The 27,315-nt window shown below is 32.8% G+C and overlaps 1 protein-coding gene across 12 annotated transcripts in view; it reads right to left on the bottom strand.

Moving 5' to 3' along the window:
• MCTP1 (multiple C2 and transmembrane domain containing 1) overlaps window positions 1–27,315 on the bottom strand; it is a 722,542-nt gene that overhangs the window by 97,645 nt on the left and 597,582 nt on the right. For 9 of the 12 annotated variants that reach the window (XM_074282067.1, XM_074282068.1, XM_074282071.1 and 6 more), the window contains one exon: window positions 25,722–25,841. The exons of the other annotated variants lie outside the window; for them this stretch is intronic. In XM_074282067.1, the coding sequence (XP_074138168.1) occupies window positions 25,722–25,841 (120 nt within the window). The remainder of the gene's footprint in view (window positions 1–25,721; window positions 25,842–27,315) is intronic. 12 annotated transcript variants of the gene reach the window in all.

The raw sequence follows: 27,315 nt of genomic DNA, 5'->3' as shown, positions 1-27,315 counted from the left end.
TTTCCTAAAAACAGGTCAAGAGTTCTCCCTAATTTCCTATGGACTCCAAAAGCTGGAGTCCAAAACTTAGACAAGCTGAGTTCTTTCAAATTAGACTACTGAATAACCACTATATTTAAAAATTGTACAAAACTATACTCTTATCTCGAAAATTCAAATAGCCTATGCCATTTACAAGTAGAGAACTTGATTTAAATAGTTTACTAAGAAAAACAAATAGAAAAGGATTGTCATTCTCAAGTTCCAAGGCTTTTTTCTTTAAATAAATTTGCAGTAATCACTACATACCTAGTTTGGTTTTAGTTAGGTTTGATCAAGCCTTTGCCAGCAATGATACTATAAAAATGTCTTTTGAAGGAAGAATGCTATTTCCCAATCAAAATGGAATGAAAAAAGGAATGATACATTGTGCTAAATAAGATATATTTATAAAAGTTTTCAGGAGGAAATAACCTTAGAACACTCTCGAATTTTCTCTCCAAATTATGCTTCCTGATACCTTGCTTGAAATCAAGTAGCATTAATCAAACAAAGGAAGGGCACCAGGGAAATCAGAAAGATCTAATGCAAGCAGTTAAAAGTGACATGACCTTCTGTAATGTCACTTGTCACAGACTTATATGCCACACAGTGGAAGAAGGTCTTGAAAGAAACTGATTCTTGGAACTATTCCTTGAATGTAATACTAATACAGATGACATTTAAAAAAACACACGTAGAAGGCCTCAAATGTGGCATAGCAGTTATATTATGATCAAATAGTAGGCAGAGAACATTTAAAATTGAAGCAAAAATATTTCTTTTTTAAATTTTGTTCTTAACATTTGTGTAAAAATAGTTACTTGTCAAAAAAAAATGTGCGTAGCAGAACTTCTGACAACAAATGAAAAGGTTCCTTAAAATTGAACCAGTTTGCATCTAGAAATATAGCCTGTGACCTGTACTGGAGCATCTTGTGTTAGTAGTCATTTTCATGCTATTCCAGTTTAGCCAGTGCTTCCTATTTTTCAAGAGATGAAACTTAATGTTAATGGAAAGCCTGAGAAATAAAGTTGACAACTCAAATAAAAAATTTGACAATTTCTTCAATAGCATTCCATGAGAAGAAAAAAAATGATATTTGTGGAGAGCTGTAGGAATGGATGAGATAGAAAAAAACTAAAGAAGGTAGATAAAAGTAACCTCTATTACCAAGGCAAGAGAATGATTCCAGCTCCTTGATATCACTTTAGAAACACACACACACACACACACACACACACACACACACACACACACACACATATATTTAAACTAAGAGATAAAATGGAGTCATAAGATCTCTGAATAATCTTTAAAACTCCTTCTGTTATCATTTTTCTTAGGGAGAAAGTCCTCTCCTAAATTTGCATTCTTTAAGTGAAAAGTGTCAAAGGGAATTGCTTCTTAAGATCATTCCATTTTGGATATCTTAGGAAAAAGGTTATTTATTCTAGTTCAACCATGACACTACAAACATGGAATATGGAGTGAGGGGGTAGGGCTGGTGGGAGTGGAAACTATGAGTCTCTCTCTCTTGTCTGTTTCTCTTGCTATCTATCTCACCTTTTCTAGCAGAAATAATCCCTGTATTAAATAGGTATTCTGCTATGTTCTTAGTGAATGCATATGCAATTCAAATTATTTTATTTTGATAATGTAAAGAAATGGCATCTTAAGGAAAAAGGAAATCACTTTTTCCATTTAAAAAAAATTTAACTTGATTTTTTTTATCTAATCAAAGAAAAACTTTCACAGGAAACAGATTTTATATGTGGTAAATATAGACTATTCAAATACAGATAGATGTAATATTTTGAAATATAAATTAAATAAATATGTTCACTGTTCATATATGAAGGGATTTTGTTAAGAGTGACATTCTTCAGCATAGCCTGGAGTTCATTTAGTTCACTGTCTGCACATAGCTTAACCACAACATGCATTTGTATGTCAATGGATTTACTATACTTGTGTGTAAATGTAATATAAAATTATTGAATGTATATGGATTTAGAGGATGCATTAAACCACTCAGACTATTTCAGGTCATTTGAAAGTACCTGGGGTCAAGCCGAAGACTTTCCTAGTCAATAAGCCTGTTATAACTGTTTATTTGGTCATTTCCCCATCAGGACACCTGCTTCTTATCAGACTTTTGAGCAGGGACTCTGGTGAAATGAATAGTTCAATTAAACTATGCATGAAATTCACACCACATTTACAATAAAAATAAGAATCATAAACAGGTCTGCAATGTAAGTTCTCATCTGTTATCTCTCAAAAACAACTGCATGGATGATGGCCGCTTAGTTTGATTCACACTATTAAGGATTTGACCTTGGAACATTTCAGTTACAGTAGTCATCAAGATAACTGAACCACTAGATGTAATAATAATTAGTGTGATAGGCTTGCCAGTAAGACGGAATATATTGCAGTACAAAGAAGGCAGATGAAAAAAAAAAAAACAAAAAAAAAAAAAACAAAAGCATTAGTACTTTACTGCTAAAAGACTTCCTGATTTTTACAGAGACACTCAAATACAATTATTTCTTCTTGCAGAATGCATTTCCTTGGCTCATTCTGGGAAGTGCTCAAGTTGTAATTTAGTCTGATTCTTAATAGGAAATGTGGCTTTAATGTGGCTATCAGATGCCTTTTGATGCGTGCCACTGATTACATGCAGCCCTGTACTCTGAATCATCAACAACAGAATTCTTAGATGCAGAATAATATGCTTTGCTGAAAGGTGCCAGGATAGTAAATTTACTTTATTGGCCACCAGTACAGAACCTTTTTTCTTTAAGTGTCAGCTTAATACAGGAAAAACCAAGCACCTCAGCAGTTAAATATAGGCTAAATAATAACTAATAAAAATTATATAATAAGTATAAACATCTTAAATGTATTTCTTTCATAATCCATCCTCATTGCTCCTAAATAATCTCCCTTATATTTACACAAAGCTCTGTGAACAGGATACTTGCGTTTATTTGAACTATGTCTCCATCTAAAGGCATGATTCTGTATTGTATTTATTTTATTTTATTTTTTGCTTCCAGGCAAAATTCTAATGTTGTTGCCTTCAAGATAACTGTTTTTTTTTTAAATTAAGTTTTGTAGAAAAAAAAGTTAAAACATTATATTATGCCCCATATACAATGTTTTTATAATAATAATGCTTTTTAAAAGATGCATTATGTTGTCAACCAGAAAAATTAAAACTTAGGGTTTTCTAATAGAATTAAAAGATGATTATATCAAGCATTGGCCTCTTTTATCTGACCAAGTTTAATAATTTTTTCTGACAAAATATTTTTGCTAAATTAATAGCATATTTCATTTAAATAAAACTGAAAACAACCACCTCGAGGCAAAGTATTTTAAGCAAGGATGAAAATTACATTCACCAATTGTGACTTTATGGCATCATTTTATGTGGTTTAAGATTAACAGTTTTAAGATTATTTAATTTCTAAATTATGCCAGTGATTACTTTATATGTATATTAAAAAAAACTCTTTTAGACAGGTATGATAAGCATTTGGACATAAGCCTTCTCTAAAATATGTGCCTATTTTCTGATGTATGTGTCTTTATATATTTTGTTATGATCAGATCAGAAATATTTCTAACTATTGGAAACTTGATAGACAAAAAACTTTTCTTTAGAAAAAAAAGTATCAGTTTTGCTTACATTTTAGATGGAAAACATTTCTAAAACCACCATACTCTTCTTTGTATAGTTTGGGCCTTCTTAAAGTTGATTTGAAAACAATAAAACATTTATCTTTGTTGAGAAATTAATGTTACAGTATAGTACTACCCCAATTTGTTAGGCCACATTAAGAATTTTTAAAATTTCTTTTTTTAAAAACAAGCCTAATCCTTTAAAAGTTTATGAAGGGAAAAAATTGCCGTGAGAAAATTTTCTGACAATAATTTTTTTTGGCCTAGAATATTTTGAGGCATCATGAGAACATTTTGTAAAAATTTTAACTTTAAAAATGGAGTATGTTTTGAATGTCAAAAAATTATGCAACCAGAAGACTTCTGTTCCTCCCTTAAACCCTTTTTCCTAGGGATAATAAATGGAAAAGACTATGATTTTCTTTGTTTAAAAAAAAACACGCCTAACCCCTAAAAGAGATACTGCAAGGTTTAGACCCACAATGTCATACCATGACTAGAGTGAATTTTTGTGTTGGATACCAGTATAAACGCTAAAATGAAAATGATTATAATGAAACTTCAAGCAAAAGCTGTTTAACAGTTGTCATGAATTTCCCCTTTACAGAACAGAGCTTTCTCCAGTCCAGGAAAAGACTAGCTAGCCAACTTGCCATTTCTTCTTTATGTAGTGTACTGTGCTAAATTAGGGCATAATGCATTTATAATATTTATAGTACCAACATTTAGTTAAATAACCTTTATGTAAGATTTATGTTGATATTTTTTATTTCTCATTTAATGGCAAATTATGAAGAACATGTTTCATAAAGATAATTCTCCATTTAAATTCATCAGCCCATTAAATATTAAAATTATGTTTCTGATGCAATCTAGAACAAATTTGTCCAGCTTCAGTGATTATTTGCACTCATAAAAATTAGGCTTGATTAATAAAATTTAAATGCTTGATTAAGTTGACATTTTCATGTTTCATCCTGATTTATTAAAATTAGTCCCTCTCTCCTGGTCTGGCAGTGATGGGAGTTTACCTTTCCCTTTCTTATATGCCAGATCTTGAATAAAGTGTGGTAGGAATAAGCTCATAGGTTCTGGAAAAATAGTAGTTTTCAGTAGAATATTTTATCCTTTAAGTTCTTGTTGCATCTGTTTTCGTGTTCTCACAAAGCCCAAAATGAAGGTTTGATTATAACATGTCTAGAAAGGTTTCCCTTTCCAGTCACTTATGGCTGTGATCATGAGCTGCAAGACAGAATGTATTTATCATATTTCTGCAAAACTCAAAAGCCAAGAAGCTTTAAATTGTGGGAGAAGACTACTTTTGCAAGAGAACCTTTATATACTTTGTTGACTGAATCTCTCTCTTCCTGTCCATATTTGCTGCAACCATTTTAACTTCTTATCTCTTTTCTCTTACACTGTGCAATACCCATTTAACCAGTATGTTGACTTCCACTTTACTGTATCCTTCATACTATTGCCAGAGGTTTTCCCACAGGACTCTTCTCATCATGTAAATCAACCAAAATGAAAATAAAAAACTTCAGTCACTTCTCAATGACTACTGAATAAAATATAAACTCTTGATACTGGCATTTGATATACTCTGAGATCTGTCTCCAATTAACTTTTCCAATACCATCTCATACTATATTTGTGTCCTCTAAATTCCAGTCATAGAAAACATTATCCTTCCTCTTCTCTCATCTTACCTTTTCTCATCTCCATCCATTTGTAGATAGCCTTTTCCAGGTTTTGGAAGGGATTTCCATCAATTCCTATTGAGGTCTCTCCTTTTCCTTTAAAGTTCAACTGAGGGGCTATTTCCTCTAAGAAGTCCCTAATGTCCCTTCCAGATAAAAGAATTGATTTTTCCTCCCTCACCTATCTTGAAGCTCTTTTCTAGGACCTTTTTCTGAATTTCTACTGCTCTCCCTCCTATCAGTCATTCCTTTGATTCCTGATTCCTCTTTCATTACATATTAGATGTTAAGGTCATTGATCACAGATCTTGTTAATTTTTTTTGGGGGGGGGGGAGGAAATGATCCTCAAAGTACAGCATCATGCCTTGAACACAGAAGACACTTAATGTTTGTTGAATTAACTTTTTAAAAAAATAAGCAAACATATTTTTTTTCTTTTGAGTTCTGGGCCTCCATGAAATACAGAAAAAGGATTATGGTCCTTATACCTTATATATATATATGTGTGTGTGTGTGTGTGTGTGTGTGTGTGTGTGTATATATATATATATATATATATATATATATATATATATATATATATATATATATATATATATATATATACCTTATGGATTATGGTATAAATCTATGAAAACATTATTCATTTTTGTATTCTTTTGAAATTCTTTTATTAATGTTTTCTTTTCGTTTTAACATTATTGTTATATCTCAATGATTTCCTCCTTCATTACCACAGATAAGTTAAATCAACAAGCATATACAAGGAAGTACCTACTATATGTGTCAGGCTATATACTACTATATATAGTAAGCAATGAGCTTACAAGGAAAGGCAAAAAAAAATATTTCCTTGCCCATAGGAGACTAAGAGTCTAATAGACTCTCCCTTAAAACCTATAAAATTTAGACTCTCCCTTAAAACATACAAAATTAGCAAAAAGAATCAATATATTGGTGATGTCTGAAATGGCAAATCTCATTCCAAATCATGCACCAGAGCCAATATACTATGGACATTTTGCCAATTGCTGTGCCCCTATGTGTGAACCGCTTTAACTTTCATTTCTTTCTGTGGGGTGACATCAAATTAACATTACCATTACTATTGGGAAGGATACAATAATAGACTGCTCTGCTTAGAATTCTTATGATTCCTATATCAGGCCTATATTTACTTACATAATAATAAATAGCATTTATGGAGGATTTTGAGGTTTAGTAGTATCTCTTTTTATCCTTACAACTGCATAGTGAGTAGGTGCTATTTTAAATCCTATTTTGTAAATGGGGAACTAAAGCAGCCAAAAGTTAAAATGACTTGCCCAACAACATAAAATGATCTAAGAATGTGTTGTATGGCTCTAGTAGAGTGTGACAAGGACAATTTCTCTTTGTATTTGTAATCCAAGAATTAGCATTGTGCTTGATAAATATTAAGTACTTAACAAAAACTTGTTGATTGAATGTCTTGGCCATTTCACTTACCATAGTGCTGAAGTGTTTACTGTTATTTTCCTTTACATTGTTATTTGAATTTTGTTTTCAAACACACTGATAAGGATGATCTTTGCCATAAAAAACCTTTATAAATTTACCCATTGAGTAGGAAATAAGTCAATAAATACTTACATGGCTATTAATTCTATTCAATTGTAAGCTCCTTGAGGACAGGGATTTTCTTTTTTTTTTTTTTAATTTGTATAACTAGTATTTAGCACATAGTAGGCACTTAATAAATGATTATTGAATTGAATTGAAATAACATCATCCAGTCAATGGGTTTACAAACATTTATTTATATACCATGTGCCAGGCATTGTGCTAAACAGTGGGGAATCAAAAAAAGGACAAAAACTTAATCTCAAGAAGCTCAGATTATAAGGGAACAGACAACATTAATACAGCTATGTATATAAAAGATATCTACAGTGTAAATGGGAGGTAATTTTCTATTTTCATTGAAGTTTGGAAGTGGAAGAAGATTGGGAAAAGCCTCTTTCAGAAGATGAGATTGATGATAGTGTAGATTCAAGATCCTATAGCTCATAAAGAAACATAACTGGTTGGGAATGGAAAAACTTATGGGATGGCAGCCAGACTTTTTTAAAGACCTTAGGGAGTATATGATAATACTATTTATAAATTCCCTACCAGTAATGACTTAACTAATGAAGCAATGGTGGAAGGCTTCAAGGGGAAACTTGGCTTCATTTTTGTAGCAGCTATCAGATTTTTTGGTTTCAGGACCCCTTTACATTCTTAAAAATTATTAAGTCCCAAAGAACTTTTTATTTAGATGGATTAAATTTATTAATATTTGCTATATTAGAAACTAAATGGACAGTTTTAGAATATTTATTAATTGATTTAAAATAACAATAATAAATTTATTACTTTAAACATAAAATATATAATTTTATGAAAAATAATTATATTTTCCCAAAAATAATTAGTAAGAAGAGTGGCATTCTTATATTTTTGAAAATCTCTTTAATGGATGGTTTAATAGAAGACACCTGATTCCCATAACTATTTCTGCATTCAATCTGTTGTGATAAGTTATTTTAGTTGAAATGTAAAGTCCAGCCTCACACAGATATGTAGCTGGAAAAAGGGGGAATATTGCAGTAGACAGATAACATCTTAGTGTTAATATGAAAATAGTTTTGAACTCACAGACTCCCTGAAAGAATGGTCCCCTAGAGGGCCATGGGTCACACTTTGAGAATGGCTGTCAATGCCTACTATAGAGGAGCAGAAATCTCTGCCTCTTTATTTTGGAATCAATACAGAAACAAGTAACAGATGGGATAGTTACAGATGTGATTTAGTTTGTTAAGTGATAAACAAACGCCATGTATATGTAGAGGATTACAGAACTTTAAATTGAGAAATAATTATTTCCTATTGAAAAAACACACCTCATGCATTCTGATGATAAAACTGTTGAAGTTATTAGTTTCCTAATAATAGTTCTCATTTAGGGACACTTCCCTGGCTGACAAAGTCTATCATTTGGTTTCCACTTCTGCTCTTTTAATTATTTAAATTTAATTTAATTTAATTGCCACCTTTCCAAAGCAGGGACAATAAGTTTCTACAAAGATCTTATGAAAACCTTTGCCATTCCCACCCACTATACAAAGTTCTGTGCCCACATTGGTAATGTGGACTAGTCATGAAGCCATGAGTCAGCTAGAAGTAGCATCTGTAAGTGTGTCTTGTGATGCAAAATCTCTTTTTGAATGATCTCTTAGCTAAAGAAAATTGTCTCTTTCAAAGAATTAATATTTGGGTCTTAAAAAGTATCTTTACTCTTTATGTTTTTTTCCCTGTTAAAAAGTGACATCCTTAATGGACAGTTGTTCCTTCTGTATTGCAAGGGTTAGAGCATTTTGCCCATTTGATCTGGAAAATCTGTGTAAAATATTTTGGCCCTCCTTTCATACCAGAGAAATCTGGATTTTCTCTTTTTCTTTTGTGGGCTATTTATAGTACCTTATTATAAAATTTGAAATAGTATTTTTCTGTATCATATACAGCTTCCCCCAAAACGCCCCCAAAATTCCCATGTGGTTTCTTCTGCCAATCTGTGATGGGAAAAGTAATAATGTGGAAGGGATAATTGTATATCGTTTTCCTTCTATTATGTAAAACTCTTTGATAAATTAACAGCATAGATTCTATTGAGTAGGATAAGAAGGTTCTTATCCTAGGTTCTTGAATATTCAAAGCTAGGGATGGGGACTATACTTATGACTTCTTGGATATAGGGAACTCCTAAGTTTGGAAACTTCACCACTAATGGAGGCTAGCACCTACTCCATAAGTCTAGTCTAAGAAGTTAGAATACATTGCTTAGGATCACATGGCCAGGATGTATCAGGCGCAGGACTTAGCTCTGTGGATAGATTTCCAGAGGTCCATAAACTTTACATTTTTACTTCAGTTTAAGTGGTTTCTTTTGTAGCCTTAGACATATTATGTATTTTAAAACATTATTTTGAGAAGAAGTCCATCTTCACCAGATTGCTAAAGTGGTCCCTAAAATCATGTTGATTCTCAAAGTGCCAACATAGTGCTTCCAGATTCCAGGTGCAAACTGAAGTATGGACAAGCTTCACTTAAATAGCTGGAAACATTAACGGTCAGCTCTTTTCCCTTTCCTTACACACATGTGTGTTCATGCAAACACATTTATATATTTTTCTGCTTATAAAAAAGTAGACAACAAATATAGATAAAAAAGGAAGATTGGACTGCATGGATGAAATTATATATGTATGTATATTCATAGAAATGAAGGACTGTCCCCAAGGAAGGAACATGTAAGATGAATCCTTCATTAGAAGATAAGCAAGAAGAAAATATATCTAAGAAGTGAGAGCATAAATATCTACTTGAATTTTTACTTTCCTCTTTAAAAATGTTAATTTTTTGGATAACAAATGATTCTATATTGTCCAGGACATAAAGTTAGGAGGGGTCTTGGAGGTAATTTATTGCTCAAATCCTTATTTTACAAGTGGGGAAACTGAGGTCCAGATAAATTAGTGACTGGTGTGAGGAATCACAAGCCTCTGCGTCTAAGTCACAAGCTTTTCCCACTGTTGCATTGCTTCCTTTTTTTTGGGAGGGAGTAAGAGTTGGATTGAATGTCCAGGTCTATACCATGACTATAGACAAGAATTCAATCTGGGAGGGGAAGACTGTCAGAGTTTGTGGCCAAAACAGAAACAAATTTTTTTATTAGTCCATTATTTCCTCATTTCTTACCTAGTCTTAATCAATGAAATGGTAGTTGCCTAAGATTAAAGACCTAAGCTTAAAAATGCTGAGATCTCCTATTGCATTCAGACCCTTTCCCAGTCATCCTGATCTATATCTGGCCACTGGACCCAGATGGCTCTGGAAGAAAAAGTAAGCAGTTAACTTTGCACAGCCCTCCCTTATTTAAATTCAATTTATTTGCATGTCATGCCATCACTCCTTGATGTCATGGATGTCTTGGAGAATGAAGGACAAACAACGACAATGGACGAAAATTACATAAAGAGCTTTTTAGAAAGAAGGTAGACTTAGAATATAGTATAACTGCTCATTTGCTTTTATTAGTGAAGAGAATGGATTTCTTCTTGATTAGGTTAATAATCATGGTGGATATACGCAATCTTGACTCTTTTTGAAAGGAGTGGGACTCCTTAGTTAAATTGTGTTGTGAACCAGACATAAAGAAGGAAATAATAGTAACTGTCAAGTAAATTATTATATTTTATGGTTTATAAGGGCATCTGGGTGGAGTAGTAAATAGAGCACTGGGCCAGGAATTACGAAGATTTCAGCCTCAGACAACTGGGCAAGTCACTCAGCTTCCTCATCTGTAAAATGAGTTGGAGAAGGAAATACAAACCATTTCAGTATTTCTGCGAAGAAAACCCCAAAGAGGGTCACATGATCCCAAAACATTATAATAAACAAAGTTTATAAAATCACACAATCCAGTGATATAAATGGCTCAAGTACTATCATCTTATTTTATTTGCCAATGGGGTCTGAAAACAACTTCAAGCAAATCTGCTCCACTTAAATCCAATTTATTTGAGAGTCAGTTGTCATTTTGGTCAAAAATACAAACAACAACAAATAAGCAAATTGAACCCTAGAGAAGTGAAAGAACTTTCTTAAGCTTCCAAACAAAGTAAGTAATAGTAAAAATAGGCCACAAACCCAAGATTTTTGCCTCAATTCCACTACCATTTCATTATAATATACTGTTTCTCTGAGGAAAGAAGGAATATTCATTTTTAGATAAATTTGTAGAGCTCAATCCTATCTGGAATTTTCTGACCTTGAACTCTGTACACAGGACTCTTACAGTTCTTGCTACTTTCAAATATTTAAAAATTCTGACATTTCAGGAAGGACCAACAATACTTAATGTTTTTCCTTTTCCTTGAAAATTTTACAATCAATAAGTACAACACAGAGAGTTAGTGGATCAGAAATGCAGGATCTGATATACATCTTCTGGCATGACCAATATGGAGATTTGTTTTCCTTAGACTATACATATTTGTTATAACATAAGGCTTCTCCTTAGGGATGGGATGTGGGAGGTGATGGGCTAGTGGGTAATGATAGATACATACAAAAAAAGAACATCAACTAGCAGCATTTTCCCAAATGATTTGTAAGTGGAGGCCACTGCTATAAACTTTGAGAAACATATTGGGATTTGGGAGATTTAAAGTTGGAGTTTCTTGAAAATGATTTTGCTCATCATAGCACACATAATGGTCAAGCCATTCATGTGTGAAGTTTTGAGAACATGATCAGTGACTTTGATTATTGATCCAAATTACTGTTAATGCATAAAGTTTACAATGACAAGATTCTTCAATTACCCCTTCTTGAGGCACTGTCAGTCTAGAGATGAGTGCTTCACTTGTAGTGAATAGATTTATTGACAAGACAGGAACACATTTTAGCATAGTTCAGTGTGGATAGTAAAGGGCTTCAATATCTCTCAGTACCAAGCAAGTATTTATTTTCTAAGGTGTTTTAACAAGGGTGTATGTATTTTGATTCATCAACTGTCATAGTAAGATGGTGAGTCAGTGAATGATTTCATTGATCCATGTTAGAGTTGACTCTTTTATGTCTCAATTGATTAGGCAATTAAGATTGTTATGTAGGCAGAATAGCGTAATAGTAAAGAAAGATAAGGAGCAAACTTTTCAAGGAGCAGGTGTGATAGGTGGGCACATCTATGTGATTGCCAATGAATTTGAACAATTTTCACATGCCAGAGAAATCTAAAAAAATGTTTCTTCACTAATGTGGCTTTTATATGTGGCTCTTCTTAACTAGAGCAGGAATTCTTAATTCTTCTATCTTTTTACTTTTGTTGACTTAGATGAATTGCAGGTAGCCTTTTGAGACACACATTAAACGCTACTTTTGACCACAGCTTCACTTACCTTTGGAAAGTAGTGACCTGTACTTGTCAGTGACATCACCAGGGGTCTTAATAGTTGCTACCCAGTGACTCATGAGGGTAAATCAGGAGACAGCCTGGATTGTCTTATTAAACTTAAACCTTTGGACAAGTTGAAAATAGTATGCTGAGGATTTAATTTTTTTTCATCTGGTTAAGTGATTTCATTGACATAGGAAAAAGTGATAAAAGTCACTCCACCAGTACAGATGATTTAGTGCTCTGAATTTTAGTCTTAGATAACAAGTTCAGAATAATGAGAATTTACTTTACTTGCTCAGTTACTTATTAAAATAACCTGTATGTGTTAAGGGGGTACTTCAAGTTTTAGTATTCTTTTTTATTTTTTAACTTTATTTTCTCAAATACATACAGAGATAATTTTCAACTACAATTTGCCAAACTTGTGTTCCAAATTTTTTTTCTCTTTTACCTTTCTCTCCTCCCCAAGACAGCAAGCAATCTGATATAGGTAAAACATGTGAAATTCTTCTAAACATATTTCCATATTCATCACGCTGCATAAGAAAAATCAGATCAAAAGGGAAAAGAAAACCATGAAAAAGAAAAAAAATCCAAGCAAGCAAACAAACATTAACAACAAATGAAAATACTATGCTTTGATCCACAGTCAGTCTCTAAAGCTCCCTTTCTGGATGAAGATGATGCTTTCCATCTCAAGTCTATCCTACTTCTATTGGAATTTACTTGAATTATCTTATTGTTGAAAATAGCCAAGTTCATCCAAGTTTATTATCACATAATCTTGTTGTTACTGTTACTCAATGTTCTATTGGTTTTTGAGTAAGAGGCTCATTCTCCAGCCACTGTGCCAAACTATCTCTCATATTGAAGATTCCACCCTCAATCTCATCATCTTTAAGAAGTCCTTATTTGGGGACTGTCTATTTTTTTTCTCCTAGGGAAAGAATATTGAATTAGGGATCAGAAAACATGACATTTAGAGTCTCTTTTTCTGCCACTGTCTTGTATGACTTTAGTCAAGTCTCAGAGTCTTGGTTTCTTTATCTGTAAAATGAGGGAAGTGAAGTAAGTAATCTTTAAAGACAATTTCCACAAGTCTATTATTAGTTCATAAGGTAGGTTGGAGACCCAAGTGGAGAACTGATATACAGTCATTCTGTCTTTTAATAAAGTCAGTGTTGTTGGCTCTTCTGTAGACTGGAGTTCTAATTATACTTCAAAGGGAAGAATAGGTGTTTCATTCTGAAAAAATGTAAAATTACTCTTCTAACTTTGTGTATTCAAAGGCAGGAAAGTCACAAAACAAGGAGACAAGCTTGAAGAGAAGGGAATTTCAGATTTGATGCATTATTACTGGAAGAGCTATAAATATCATACAGATCATTTCTTGGCTCCCTGGAAACTTGTTGACTCATATCCTAGAGGGCTCAGGACAAAGTGTGTGCTGACAGTGTTATATCAAGAAGAAGCTAGCCCCATTGAGCAGAGGACAGGACCAACAATGATGATTTTGCCATGGAAAGATGAAGAGCAGATAATACCTGGGAACTATAACAATAGAGCAGTGATTGATGCCATCCTAATAGGAACTTCAAATGAATAGAAGGAAGTATAGCTGACTTATTGAGAATGGCTTGTGCTGAATAGATGGCCAGCTACAGAAAGATAGAACTGCTACTCATAAGATTTTAGGATCTTGTGATTTAGCTGCTAAAGATTTGGTGACTTTTCTTTTTTATTAAAAAAAAACTATCTTCCATTGAATTGTGGCCAATATTCATAAATGATGGGAGCAAATACCAAATACTAGATTAACCAATAAGGAATTGTGACATCTTTATACAGCAAAGTAAGCCCTTTATGCCAAAAGCATCTCTTGACTCAAGACTTACATATGTTATATTGACCAAAACAAAAGACCATCAAGGCTTTGGAATTGCAATGAAATGATCAAGTAGTAATTATCATTCACCAAATTATGGATTCAGGTATAAGAGTGTTTTAAAAAACCCAATTCAGATCACTTCTGGGAGTCAAGATGTCAGAGTAAATTGCCATGATTCTTCCATATTCACCTCAAAACAATGATTAAAAAAGCACTCCTAAACAAATCCTCTAACAGCAAAAACAGGAAAAAATGGGGTGAAGCAATCTTTGAACTCAAGAAACTTGGAAATTTGGCAGGAAAGGGCTGTTTCACTTGAGTAGAAGGGGAATTTAGTCCAGACCAGCAAGCCATCAGTAAGTTCCACCTTAGCAAACCAGTGATAGATCCTGAGCTCTAGTGCAGGGGTACAAGCAAATACCACAACCAGAAACCCCCCACCACCACATGTAACTTAGCAGAGGTAGAAGAACCAGCACCAGCAGACTTCAGCTCTGAGAAACCCCACGTGGTCCCAAACATAGAAATAATTAATTGGAGACCTCTAAAAGGAGATTAAAAATCATTGAAGAGAAGTAAAAGAAAAATTGGGAAACGAGAATTATGAAAAGAGAGTCAATTGCTTGACAAAAGAAACAATGCTAAAAAAAAGCAGAATTATCCAAATGGAAAAGAAGATACAAATCCACTGAGCAAAACAATTTCTTAAAATGTACAACTGGCCAAATGGAAAAGAGAATACAAAAGCTAATTGAGAAAAACAACTCCTTAAAAATTAGAATTGGGCAAGTGGAAGTTAATGACTATGAGACATTTAGAATGAATCAAATAAATTCAAAAGAATGAAAAAAAAGAAGAAAATGTTAAATGCCTCATGGGAAAAATAATTAACCTGGAAAACAGATTGAGGAGAGACAATATCAGAATCATAATTAAAAGGAAGACTTTCATTTTTAAGAAATGATCAAGGAAAACTCTTGATATCTTAGAACCAGAAGGCAAAGGAGGTATTGGAAGAGCACACTAATCACCCCAGGAAAGAGATCCCAAAATAAAAACCCCAAGGAACTTTATAACTAAATTTCAGAAATATCATGTCAAGGAAAATATGCTACAAGTAGCCAGAAAGAAACAATTCGAATATTGGGGAATCACAAAAATGATTATTTAGGACTTGTCAGTTGCAACATTAAAAGATCAGAGGCCATGGAACATTATATTCTGTAAGGCAAAGTTGCTAGAATTATAACTAACAATCATCTACCCAGCAAAATTAAGCATACTGTTTCTCGGGGAAAAACAGTTATTCAATGAAATGTAAGGATTTCAAATTTTCATAAGGAGAAGACCAGAATTAAGCCAAAAAATTGATCTCCAATATCATTAACAAAGAGAAGCATAAATAGGTAAAAAGGGAAAAGAAAACACAAGAAATTTTAAAAAGCTAAACTGTTTCTATCCCTACATGAGAAGATGATACTTGTAATTCTTAAAAACTAAATAACTTAATTAATTGTGATAGATTTGCCTCTTCTCAGAAATATGGTGAAACATAATTCCACTAGACTTGGGATGGAAAATGTCATTCAATCCAGAGAGAGAAATAAATAGACTGTATATGGATTGAAGCATAGTATTTTCACCTTTATTTCATTGCCTTTTCTTTGTTTTGGTTCCATTCCATAAATTGTGATATGTTTCTCATTGTTGTCATTCTCTTTAATGAAATTATTGATTGTCTTTAATCATTTATTCTTTGACTCACTTAATCTTTAGGATTAGATTATTTAGCTTCTAATTAATTTTAAATCTACCTTTTCACTGGCTCATGAATAGGCTGAGCCAATATAATAAAAATGAAAATTCTGCTTAAACTAATTTATTTGTTCAGTGTTGAACCGATCAGACTACCAACAAATTATCTGATATAGGTAGAAAAAATAATAACAATTCATCTAGAAGAACAAAAGGTCAAGAATATCAGGAGGATTAATGAACAAAATGCAAAGAAAGATAGCCTAGCAATGCCAGATCTCTAACTATATTATAAAGCAATAATCATCAACACTATCTGGTACTAGGAAATAAGAGTGGTAGTTCAGTGGAATAGATTAGTTATGTGAAAAAAATAATATTAATGACAATAGTAAGCAGTGCTTGATAAACTCAATAACCCTAGCTTTTAGGATAAGAACTCACACTATTTAATAAAAACTATTGGAAAAACTGAAAAACAATAGGACACAAACTAGATGTAGACCAATAACTCATACTATCTACCAAGATAAGATCAAAATGAGTATATGATTTAACTGAAAGGACAGCACCATAAGCAAATTAGAAGAGCAAAGAAAAGTCTACCTCTCAGATCTATGGGAAAGGAAAGAATTCACCAAATAAGAGACAGAAAACATTATGAAATGTAAAATTGATCATTTAAATTATATTAAACTTAAAAGCTTTGTACAAACAAAACCAAAGCAACTAAGATCAGAAAGAAAGGAGAAAGTTGGGAAACAATCTATATAGCAACTGTCTTTGATAAAGGTCCAATTAATTTTTCAAATGTATAGAGAACTGAGTCAAATTTATTAAAAAAAAACATAAGCCATTCATCAATTGGTAAATAGGGAAAGGCATAAAAGGCAATTTTTAGATTAGATTTAGATTAAGAAATCAAAACTACCTATAGGTATATGAAGAAGTGTTCTAAATCACTTTTAATTAGAGAAATGCCAATTAGAGAAATACCCCAGAAAACAACTCTGGAGTATATCTCATACCTATCAGATTGATTAATATGACAAAAAGGGAAAATGATAATTGTTGGAGAAGATGTGGGAAAATTTGGACACTAAGTGTTGATGGAGTTGTGCACTGAATCACTAAAAAAAGGGAAAAGGACCTACCTGTGCAAAAATATTCATAGCAGCCTCTTTTTGATGGTGACAAAATATTGGAAATAAAGGGGATGCCCATCAATTGGAGAATAGATGAAAAAGCTATGGTATGTGAATGTAATGGAATAGTATTATGCAATAAGAAATAATGAACAGGCAGATTTCAGAAAAACCTGGAAACACTTTAAAAAACTGATGCAAAGTAAAATGAGCAGAATTAGGGAAACATTATACGTGTTATTAGTAACACTGTACAATGATCAACTATGAATGACTTAGTTTTTCTCAACAACACAAGTACAAAGGACTCATGATGGAAATTACTTTCTGTAACCAAATAAAGAACTGATGAACTCTGCAGATCGAAGCATATTTTCCCCCCACTTACTTTATTCTTTTTCATGTTTTTTTCCTTTTGATTTGTTTCTTCTTTCACAACTGTAACTAATATGAAAATGTTTTATCTGATTACACATGCATAATCTATATCAATTTGCCTTCTATTTTTGGAAAAGGGAAAAAGGGAAGGAGAAAATTTTGGAACTCAAAGTTTTACAAAAATTAATGCTAAAATTGTCTTAAAAAGTGAAAAGTATATTAAGAAACAAAAGAAAAAAAATTCAAACTAGGAAAATAATGTTGCTAGTACTCAATTTTGAACAAACATCTGTTTTTTCTACTGCCAGGGCAGTGTTAGTATCTTTTGGAAGGAACTCACTTATCCCCAATGAGTTCATAGGTAGCCACAGCAAGATAAAATACATCCAGTAACTATTAAAAGCCATTTCTTTAGTTGTTATTGAAAGAAATGATGATGGAGAACAAGTGAATGTTTTAATCTATTTTGATTTCTCAGAAAAGAGATTTTATAGCCTCATCTTGTAAATGACCATAATACTAAATGACACTCTGTTGGATATAATCTAACAACTAACATGGTAACAGTGAAACATTTGTCTATATATATATTTCTCATCTCTTATAGAATTTTTTTCCTTCTACTTCCTTTTGTATTATGGCAATATTACTCTCCCTCTTGTCTCTCTTATAAGTATAGTTAAAGGGCATTTAGACTTGTCCCTCTTCTATATTCTCTCAACAATCTCATATTATTCATTCAACCACCTCAATATTCTAAGAATACTAAGAATTTTTAGCCACTGCTATAGAAGACTTTGTTTTTCATGAAAAAAAAAATAGATGTTAACTTCTCTAGTAGAAATTTCTTTAATAAACTTCTCCGGATAAAGACACTTGGCTTTATATCAGAAAACAATTTCTTTTATCACAGATTTTATCTCCTACACATGTAGCTACTGACAGGGATTGACAACATTTTTGGGGACACTGTTGAGGATCTGCAAGTGAAACATAAAACTTGTAATTTGCTATGCAGGGAAATCTCTTCTCCATTGCATGACTGCCTACACCCACAGTGTGCCTACTGGGTAACATGGCAGATAAATGTTGAATGAAAAATGGAAATCAGCACTAAGAAGCTGAGCAAAGACTCTGGCTTCCAAATTTTGTGTATTTTGAGGGATACCTGGAACTAATGTGGGACAGGCTTTTTTTGGGAGCAACAAGTTCAAATACACAATTGGATTTGCCAGAAAACATACAATTAGATAAATAGGATTTAAGAGTTATGTAAGTTCTCAGCTGTGCCAGTGTCTGAGAAACTGAATGAAACTTTGTGACTGCAGTGCTGAATGTCTGGAAAGCACAGAAATGGATATGTGTGTTTTGGGCAAGTAAGAGGCAATTACTAGGAGTTATGGAGTGTAGTTGGCATTCCATGAGAGTTAGACTGCAGAGTCCTACCCACAGGGCTGTGCAGTGGAATAAAATAATGTCCATGGCACTTTGGAAAAGAGGGAGCCTGTCAGAACAAATGTGTTAGTAGGAAAAGATTTAGGAAATCCTACTTTGTTGCTGTATTTTACACAAAACAATGTGGCAGTCTCATAATTCATATTAATTTGGACCTTTCAATAGGCTTTGGAAAAAGCCTTAGAATTTTATGGGACTGTATGGAGAATATACAATGAATTACTCTAGAAAGGAAGCCAAGGCTGAGTGCCTTTTGGAGAAGATGGCTAGCTACAAAAGCCTGTACTGCCAATATTTCTCATTTGAGGCAGTTAAAGCATTTGCTCATTTCTGTAAGGAAGACCTCTTTTGGGATAAAAAGCTCAAATTAAATTATGAGCATTAAGATTTCTTATTAGCAAATAACTCCAAATCTTTTAGGGACTAAGAAAATGTGCTGATTTAGGAATCCAAAAAATTTGCTTGTCCTAGATCTGATGATATTAACTAAATGGCTGGACTCTGGGTATATTACTTCATCTTTCTAGGCCCATGTTTTCTCACCTTTAAAATAGGATTTGGGGAGTTCTGAGGAGTGGAGCCAAGGTAGTGGAGTAAAATCAGGAAGCTGCTCAAGCTTTCCCAGTTTCCCTTGAAAACCATATGAAATGAATCCTTTGAACAGAGTCTGACAGAATGAAACCATTCTCCAGTTCAACATAGATTAGAAGGGCTACAAAAAAGATTAGTCTCACTGGGGTGAAAGAAATGTTCAGCTTAGTTCACACAGTGTCTAGGAAAGCTAGTGAGGGGTCTTAATCACAGTAGCTTATCAATAGAGACCCTTGGTGTTGGCTCAGTAGCAAAGCAGACCAAAGGAGCAGCCTCCAGTCCCAGCACAGAAGGCAAATTTCCAATCTGGAAAAACAGGCTGTTGTCTGGAGAGAACAGGTAGAGTTATCCCCTGTTGTGAGCAAGACACCTAACACAAAGAGCTCCTGTGCTCAAATCCAAGGCTCAGAGAGGCATAGGAAGCTGGGACAGGACCCCATTTACCCCAGAAGCAGAGCTCAACCATAAAAGTTATAAAACAGAAAACAAAAAAAGAAATGGAAAGATAATGAGCAAGAAACAGAAAAGAACCTCAAGTGTAGAAAGCAACTATGTTACAGGGAAGATCAAAACACCAACTTGGATGAAGACAAAATGTCTACAGAAGAAATCTCAAAGAGTGATATGAATTAGTCTCAAGCCCAAAGAGGATTCTTGGAAGTGCTCATGAAATATTATAAAAAGCAAATAAGAGAGGAAGAAGAAAAATTGAGAAAAGAAATGAGAGATATGGAAGAGAGAGTCAACAGCTTGGGAAAAAAAAATTCTTTAAAAAAATACAATTTGCCAAATGCAAAAAAAATACATTGAAGAAAACAGCACTTTAAAAAGTAGAATTAATCAAATGTAAGAAAGATATGCAAAAGCTAATTGAAGAAAACTATACATTAAAAACTATAACTGTGCAAATGGAAGCTAATTACTCTATTAGGCATCATGAATCAGTCAAATAAACTAAAAAGAATGAAAAAATGGAAGAAAATGTAAATTTTTTTACCAAAAAAAGTTTTTCCTTATTGGAAAAACAACCTACCTGAAAATAGATCCAGGAGCAACAATTTAAAAATGATTGATGCACCTGAAGGACACAATTAAAAGCCTAGGTGGCATTCTTCAAGAGATCATCAATAAAAATTGCCCTAATATACTAGAACCAAAAGTCATTGAAAATTCATTGATCACTTTAGAAAGAGATCCCACAAGGAAAACCCCAAGAAACATTTTTGCAAAATTCCAGAACTAAAGAAAAAATACTACAAATGGCCAGAAAAAAAAATTCAAGTATTGAGGAGCCACAGACAAGATTGCTTAGATCTGACAACTTTTATAATAAAGAACAGGAAAGCCTGGAATATCATATACTAGAAGGTAGAGGACCTGGGATTACAACTTAGGGAAAGTAAGCATAATCTTAGGGAAATAGATAGATTTTCAATAACATAAGGAACTTTTAATCATTTCTATTGAAAAACCAGCAGTAAATGAAAAAAATTGATCTTCAAACATAAGACTGAGGAGAAGAAAGGTAAACAGGAAAAAATGTTATTTTAAGGTTAAACTGCTTACATCCCTAGATGAAAAAATGATATTTGTAACTCTTGAAAACTGTATTCTTTTATTGGGACAATTAGAGGTGTCCTACATGGACAGAGGATGTGTGCATGAAATGACTCTGATTTAATGATATCAAAGAAAAAGATATTAAAAGGTGGAAAAAGGATTTATACTGGAAGAAGAGGAAAGGGGGAGCAAAATGGGATAAATTAGATCATACAAAGAGGCATAAAAAACCTATTATGATAGAGGAGAAAAAGGAAGGGAGATGAGCATTGTTTGAAGCTTAATCTCATCAGTTTTGGATCAAAGAGGGAATAACATATTCAATTAATTGGATATAGAAACACTTTCCATTATAAGTAAGTAGGAGGGGAAAGAGGGAAAAAATGAGAGGAGTTGGACAGAAAGGAGAATTGTGAATGTGAATGGGATGAACTCTCACATAAAACAGAAGCAAATAGGAGAATGGATTAACAAACATAATCCTACAATATGTTATTTACAAGAAATAAATTTGAAACAGACAGATACATGCAGAGTAAAGGTAAAAGGCCAAAGCAGAGTTTGTTATGCTTCAGCTGAAGCAAAAAAAGCAGGGGTAGCAATTCTAATCAGACATAGCAAAAATAAAAATTAATTTAACTAAAAGAGATAAGGAAGGAAAATATACCTTGTTAAAAATACCATAGACAATAAAGTAGTAATGATATTAAAAGCATATGCACCAAGTGGAACAGCATTCATATTATTACAGAAGTTAAGCTAGTTACAGGAAGAAATAGACAACAAATCTATACTAGCAAGAGACCTCAACCTCCCCCTTTCAGAATTAGATAAATCAAATCATAAAGTAAATAAGAACGAAACTAGGGAGGTTAATAGAATCTTAGAAAACTTAGACATTATAAACCTTTGAAAAAACTGGAATAAGAATAGAAAGAAATATCCTTTTTTTCTCAGCAGTACATGGTACCTATACAAAAACTGATCATATATTAGGATATAAAACTTCACAGTCAAATGCAGTAGGGCAGAAATAATAAATTCTTCTTTTTTAGACAATGATGCAATAAAATTACATACAATAAAGGGCCAGGGAAAAATAGACTACAAACCAATTGAAAATTAAATAATCTAATTTTAAAAATGAGGGGATTTGTATTGGATATAGCTTGTGATTCTGTGAGTCTGTGAAACTTGCCTCTTTTTTTTCTACAAAATAGAAGCCAACTAACAAAGTAATTAAAGTAGTATTGAAAACAACTCCTATTTCTTTTAACAAACTTTCTGAATTACATAATCATTTACTTACTGACTTCTGCAATGCCAACATTTACCTGAGAAGCAACATAGTATACTGGAAAGATCACTAAGCTTGAATGTTAGAAGACTTGAATAGGTCTCTGCTTTGTCATTTATTAAGGTCAGTGACTTTATGTATTGAACCTTAGTTTTCAGAAAGTTTGGGTTTTTTCATTTGTAAAAAGAAAATAAAAATACTTGTACTATTAAGTACAAGCGTCACCCAAGATTCTACACTGGGCTTTTTGTTTTTTTCTCTAAATATTGTCTCTTAATGAACTCATTAATTCTTAAGAGTTAATTTATTATCTTTATAAAGGAGATTCCTAAATTTACACATCCAGTCCTAATCTCTTTCCTGGCATCATTTCTATATGATCAATTATATTTTAGATATCCCACCAGGATATCATAGACACTTCAGATTCAACATTTTTAAAACAAAACCAATTATGTTTCATCCCAAATTTATGCCTCAAAAGTTCTTCATTTCTGTTGATGGTCCCAACTTTCTTTGAATTAACAAGTTCATAATGTGGGAGACATCCTTATTCCTAATGTGTTCCTAAATGACACAATAATTAAGTATCAAAGATGGGAAAATTAAATGAGGTTTTTCCAGACTTTGGGCAACTAATCTTATTTTACTGTAAAATTATGGGATTTGTATTTGATAATGAAAAACCACAAACTCAACAAATAAACTCTAGGGCTCTTCCCATTGTACTACAGACTGTCTTCAGATTAAAACAGAAGCTTTGTTTATCCATTTTGTCTGGCTAATAATGTGTTTAAGGCCAGATCTAGTCACTTGGAGGGTTTATTTTATTTTATTTTATTTTTAGCTCTTATTGAGATGAAATCTACCTGCTAATAACCACCAGTCCTAGCTATGTCTCTGGCAACTAAATAGATAGAATAAATCTAAATATTCAAATAAATTCAAATAAATATTTGAATATAACTATGATGATCCACTAGTCTTCAAAGGATTTTAGTATGGCATGGTTTCTAGACTCTCCTTCTTCCTCATCAACCTCTTCTAACTTGTCAATGTTTTTTCTAAAACTTGAAATGTAGAACTGATCACAATGTTTTAGATGTTGGAGCAGGCAGAACAAAATATAGTAGATCTCTCTTTTCTTTCATGTTGTACGCTATACTTCTATTCTTGCAGCTTAACAAAAATTAAGACTTTTTTTTTTTTAGCTATGTGCACTGCTGCCTGATGCAATTAATTAAAACTCCTAACTCTATTCAATGTTGTTATTGAGTTTGTGACCCCCATTTGGGATTTTCTTGGCAAAAAAAGCTGGGTGGTGCACCATTTCCTTTTCCAGGTCATTTTACAGATGAGGAAACTGAGGTAAACAGAATTAGGTGACCAGCCTTAAGTGATGCAGCTAATAAATATCAGAGGCCAGATTTGACCTCATGAGGAGTTTTTTTCAGACTCCAGGCCCAGCATTCTGTGCACTGCAACACTTAGACACCAATACTCTATTTCATATGAGCAAATAATCTTGTTCCCAACCTATATTAAAAAGAATAAGACCAAGGGCAGAGAGTAGGAGAACCTGCATTAGAGACCTGCTTTTTATTTTGAAACTGATCTATTTAATCAACAAATTTTAGGTTTTGCCAGTTTCTTTTATTACACACTTTGTGAATACTCATTTTTGGTCTATGTGTGTTTTATAATGAACTCCCATTGTACCATGTAAAACTGTCTTTAAAAAAAAAATTGATATAATTCAAAACAAGATTTTGAACTCCTTGAGAGCAGACAGAGACTTTCACAGTGTTTGACATATACTAAGTGCTTAATAAATGCTTGCTGACCTGACTTGAAGATATTATTAGTTGATCCTATTACATATTGCATGGTGGGAAGTTTATGAAAATGTTGACTTTAAATCAAATGATGGCTCTTGGTGGGGAAAGCATCTCTTCAGAGTTTGATGAGTTCCAAAATGGATTTTTTTTGTTTCAGAAATATTCAGATTTCTCATAACAGTGCTAATTTATCTACCAAATTAATAAATTCACATATTTTCTTTTTAAAAGAGGGCTCCATCTATGTTGAAGTTTTTGGAAATATTTTATTTTTGGAGGATGGAGATATACAGGGTAATTCTATGGAATAAGACACCAGCCAAATCCAGGAGAATGTGCTAATGTCTGCAGAAAGAACACTGCAAGTTTTATAGAATGAGAAGTCATTTGTTTTTGCTTGTGAAATTAGAATTCACTTAATGGTACATTCAAGTCAATATGCATTTGTCAAGGATCTACTATATGCCAGGCACTAGGGACAGAAAAAAACAAAACTATTAGTTAACAGACTTCAGAAGTTTATCTTTTGTTTGCAGTTAACAGGTGGAAATATAAGTTAATATAAAATATGTACATAATATATGCAAAATAATTTTGGAGAGAGAACACTGATAACTGTAGGAATCAGGAAAGGTCTCTTGAAGGAGTTCATACTTGAGCCTTGAAAGGAGTGAGAAATCCCAAGAGAGGAAGGAGATCATGCTAGGTTTAGGAAATGGCCTAGACAAAAGCACTGAGACAGGCAAGGCACTCCAAATACATTCTGCAGTTTTCAAAAAGACAAGTGGAGAGGAGGAGAGATGAGATTTGGTTTAGCTTTCCCTGGGGCCAAATTATTTTAAGTTATATCTTTAAACCATTAGCATAACTAGTTTTTAATCTACTGAGAACTTGGGAGTGTATAATGTACCTTCCAAGGTGCTTTGAAGAATCTCCTAAGCCGATATCAATGATTCATTTTCTCTAGGACAGAATCAAAAAGAACTGTGGCGAGAAAAATGGATCTAGTTTATATTTCCATGAATCATTTGGGAGAAATTAAATGTTCTCCCTGCTGTCCCTTCAGCTCCTAGAATTATATGCACTTTTGTGTTAGCATTCAATAAGACATGGGAAATATCGAGAAGAGAAATATCCTCTTCCTGTGCTCATTTAAAATGAAAACCAGCTCCTTATAAATAAAAACCAGGATCCAAAGCAATCTTTAGTATGTGTTTTCCATTTTAGTTTCAACCAAAAAGAGAAAGTAATGGAACACATGCAAACTTTTCATTGTGGATAACAGGAAGAACTGACAAAATTTTTGCCCCAACTTGAGTCTTTATCAACAGAAATTCTGTTTTGAAAAAAACAATTCATTGCTGGTCTCCTCACAAAGAAGAGCAAGAAGAACACAAGGGTGGAAGCAAAGACATACCGTGTCACGTTGCCGGTTATCTTTCCCTGATTTTATCAAGAAGTAGTTCCACGTCAGTAGCAACAACAAAAACAGGGGTATCATGTAGAGCTCAAAGTTCCAAACCACAAAGAGGAAAAGCTGAAGGAGACAGGAGGGAGAAAAAGAGATGAGTCAATTCTGAATGGCATTAAATGGATTCTCTTATTCATGATCCACTTCAAAAACACAAACTCAAATGTTTTAGAATGGGAGGATTTATCTTGAAAACAAAGTCATGAGGACTCCTTAAACATTTTCTGAAAGCAGAGCAAAACCCTGGAATGACATTGCTAGGAGGTCACAGTGATTTTTTACTTGATTTAATTTCTTTAAAGAAAAAAAATATCACTGCATTGTCAAAGAGGTGATTTTAATTTGTCTTCTCTGATAAAAGTATCATTAAATTGTACAAAATAAAGTAAAAACAAAAAGAGCATCAAAATGAGTTTTGCTACACATTCAAAAATATCTCTATTTTCCTTAATGATAAAGAATGAATCACTATTTATTATTAGGGACTTCATCTTACTCAAATAACACAGTGTAACAGGAATAACATGTGGATGGAATTATGAAGCCTACACAAGAAAAGAATTCACCTCTCAGAACATAGGAAATGATAGAAATGTTTCACAAAAGTGGAATGAAACTTTCATTAACATAACATTGGTATAAAATCAGTCAGCCATAAATCAAAATGAAAGTAATTGGATCACAGGGAATAAGAAAAGTTCTATTAGAATATTTTAAAATACTTCTTTTAAAAATAATCACACATATTTCTGTACTTTGTATATCCCTGCAAGGCAATTGTGGGAATTATTTGTATATAAACTGATTTGATATTATGTCATTTTGAGGGTGACCAGGATTCTAAATTTTCAATTAATAAAATGGGATAAACAGGAGGCAAAATAGAGCACTGAAATTTAAATCAGGAAGATCTCAGTTTGAATACTTTTACAGACATTTAGTAGGCTTACTTTCTATTAGACTTAGTTTCTTTATTTTTATAAAGGATATAGATAACATATAACTCGTAAAGTTATTGTGAAGATCAAATGAGATGATAAAATAAAAATGCTTTGGAAACCATTAATGTACTATGTAAATGCTAGCTATTATTTTTTTCATTACTATATTAGGTATGAAATTCTACATCTTTGTCACATTCAGAAAGTCACCCAACATGTATCTCAGTCACATCTTTAAATAAAGATCATTTTAGATGATTTACTTTTCAAGGCTACCTTAAAGATTAACTAATTTTTCTTACAGAGCTGCATAACTGTTTTCCCTGGGATTTTATCACTTATGTATTTGTATTTGAACTTAAATGATTTTGCAATTTATCGCTTAAAGGGACTAGCAATATGAGCTTTTGCTTCTTAACCTTATTGCCTAATCTAAAAGCAAATGATAACACAACTGAAGTTATTGCTTAAAAAAAAGTTTGAATTGAATCTTCCATTCAGTACAGATCTGAATAATTACAAAGAAGAAAATGGGTCAACATAAATTCATTCAGGGAAATAAATTTAAACATAGAATAATAGTACCATGCCCTAAGTAA

Source organism: Sminthopsis crassicaudata, chromosome 1, assembly GCF_048593235.1.
Source record: "Sminthopsis crassicaudata isolate SCR6 chromosome 1, ASM4859323v1, whole genome shotgun sequence".
In the NCBI taxonomy this organism is placed as follows: domain Eukaryota; kingdom Metazoa; phylum Chordata; class Mammalia; order Dasyuromorphia; family Dasyuridae; genus Sminthopsis; species Sminthopsis crassicaudata.
This window is presented reverse-complemented; position numbering and strand designations above follow the sequence as displayed.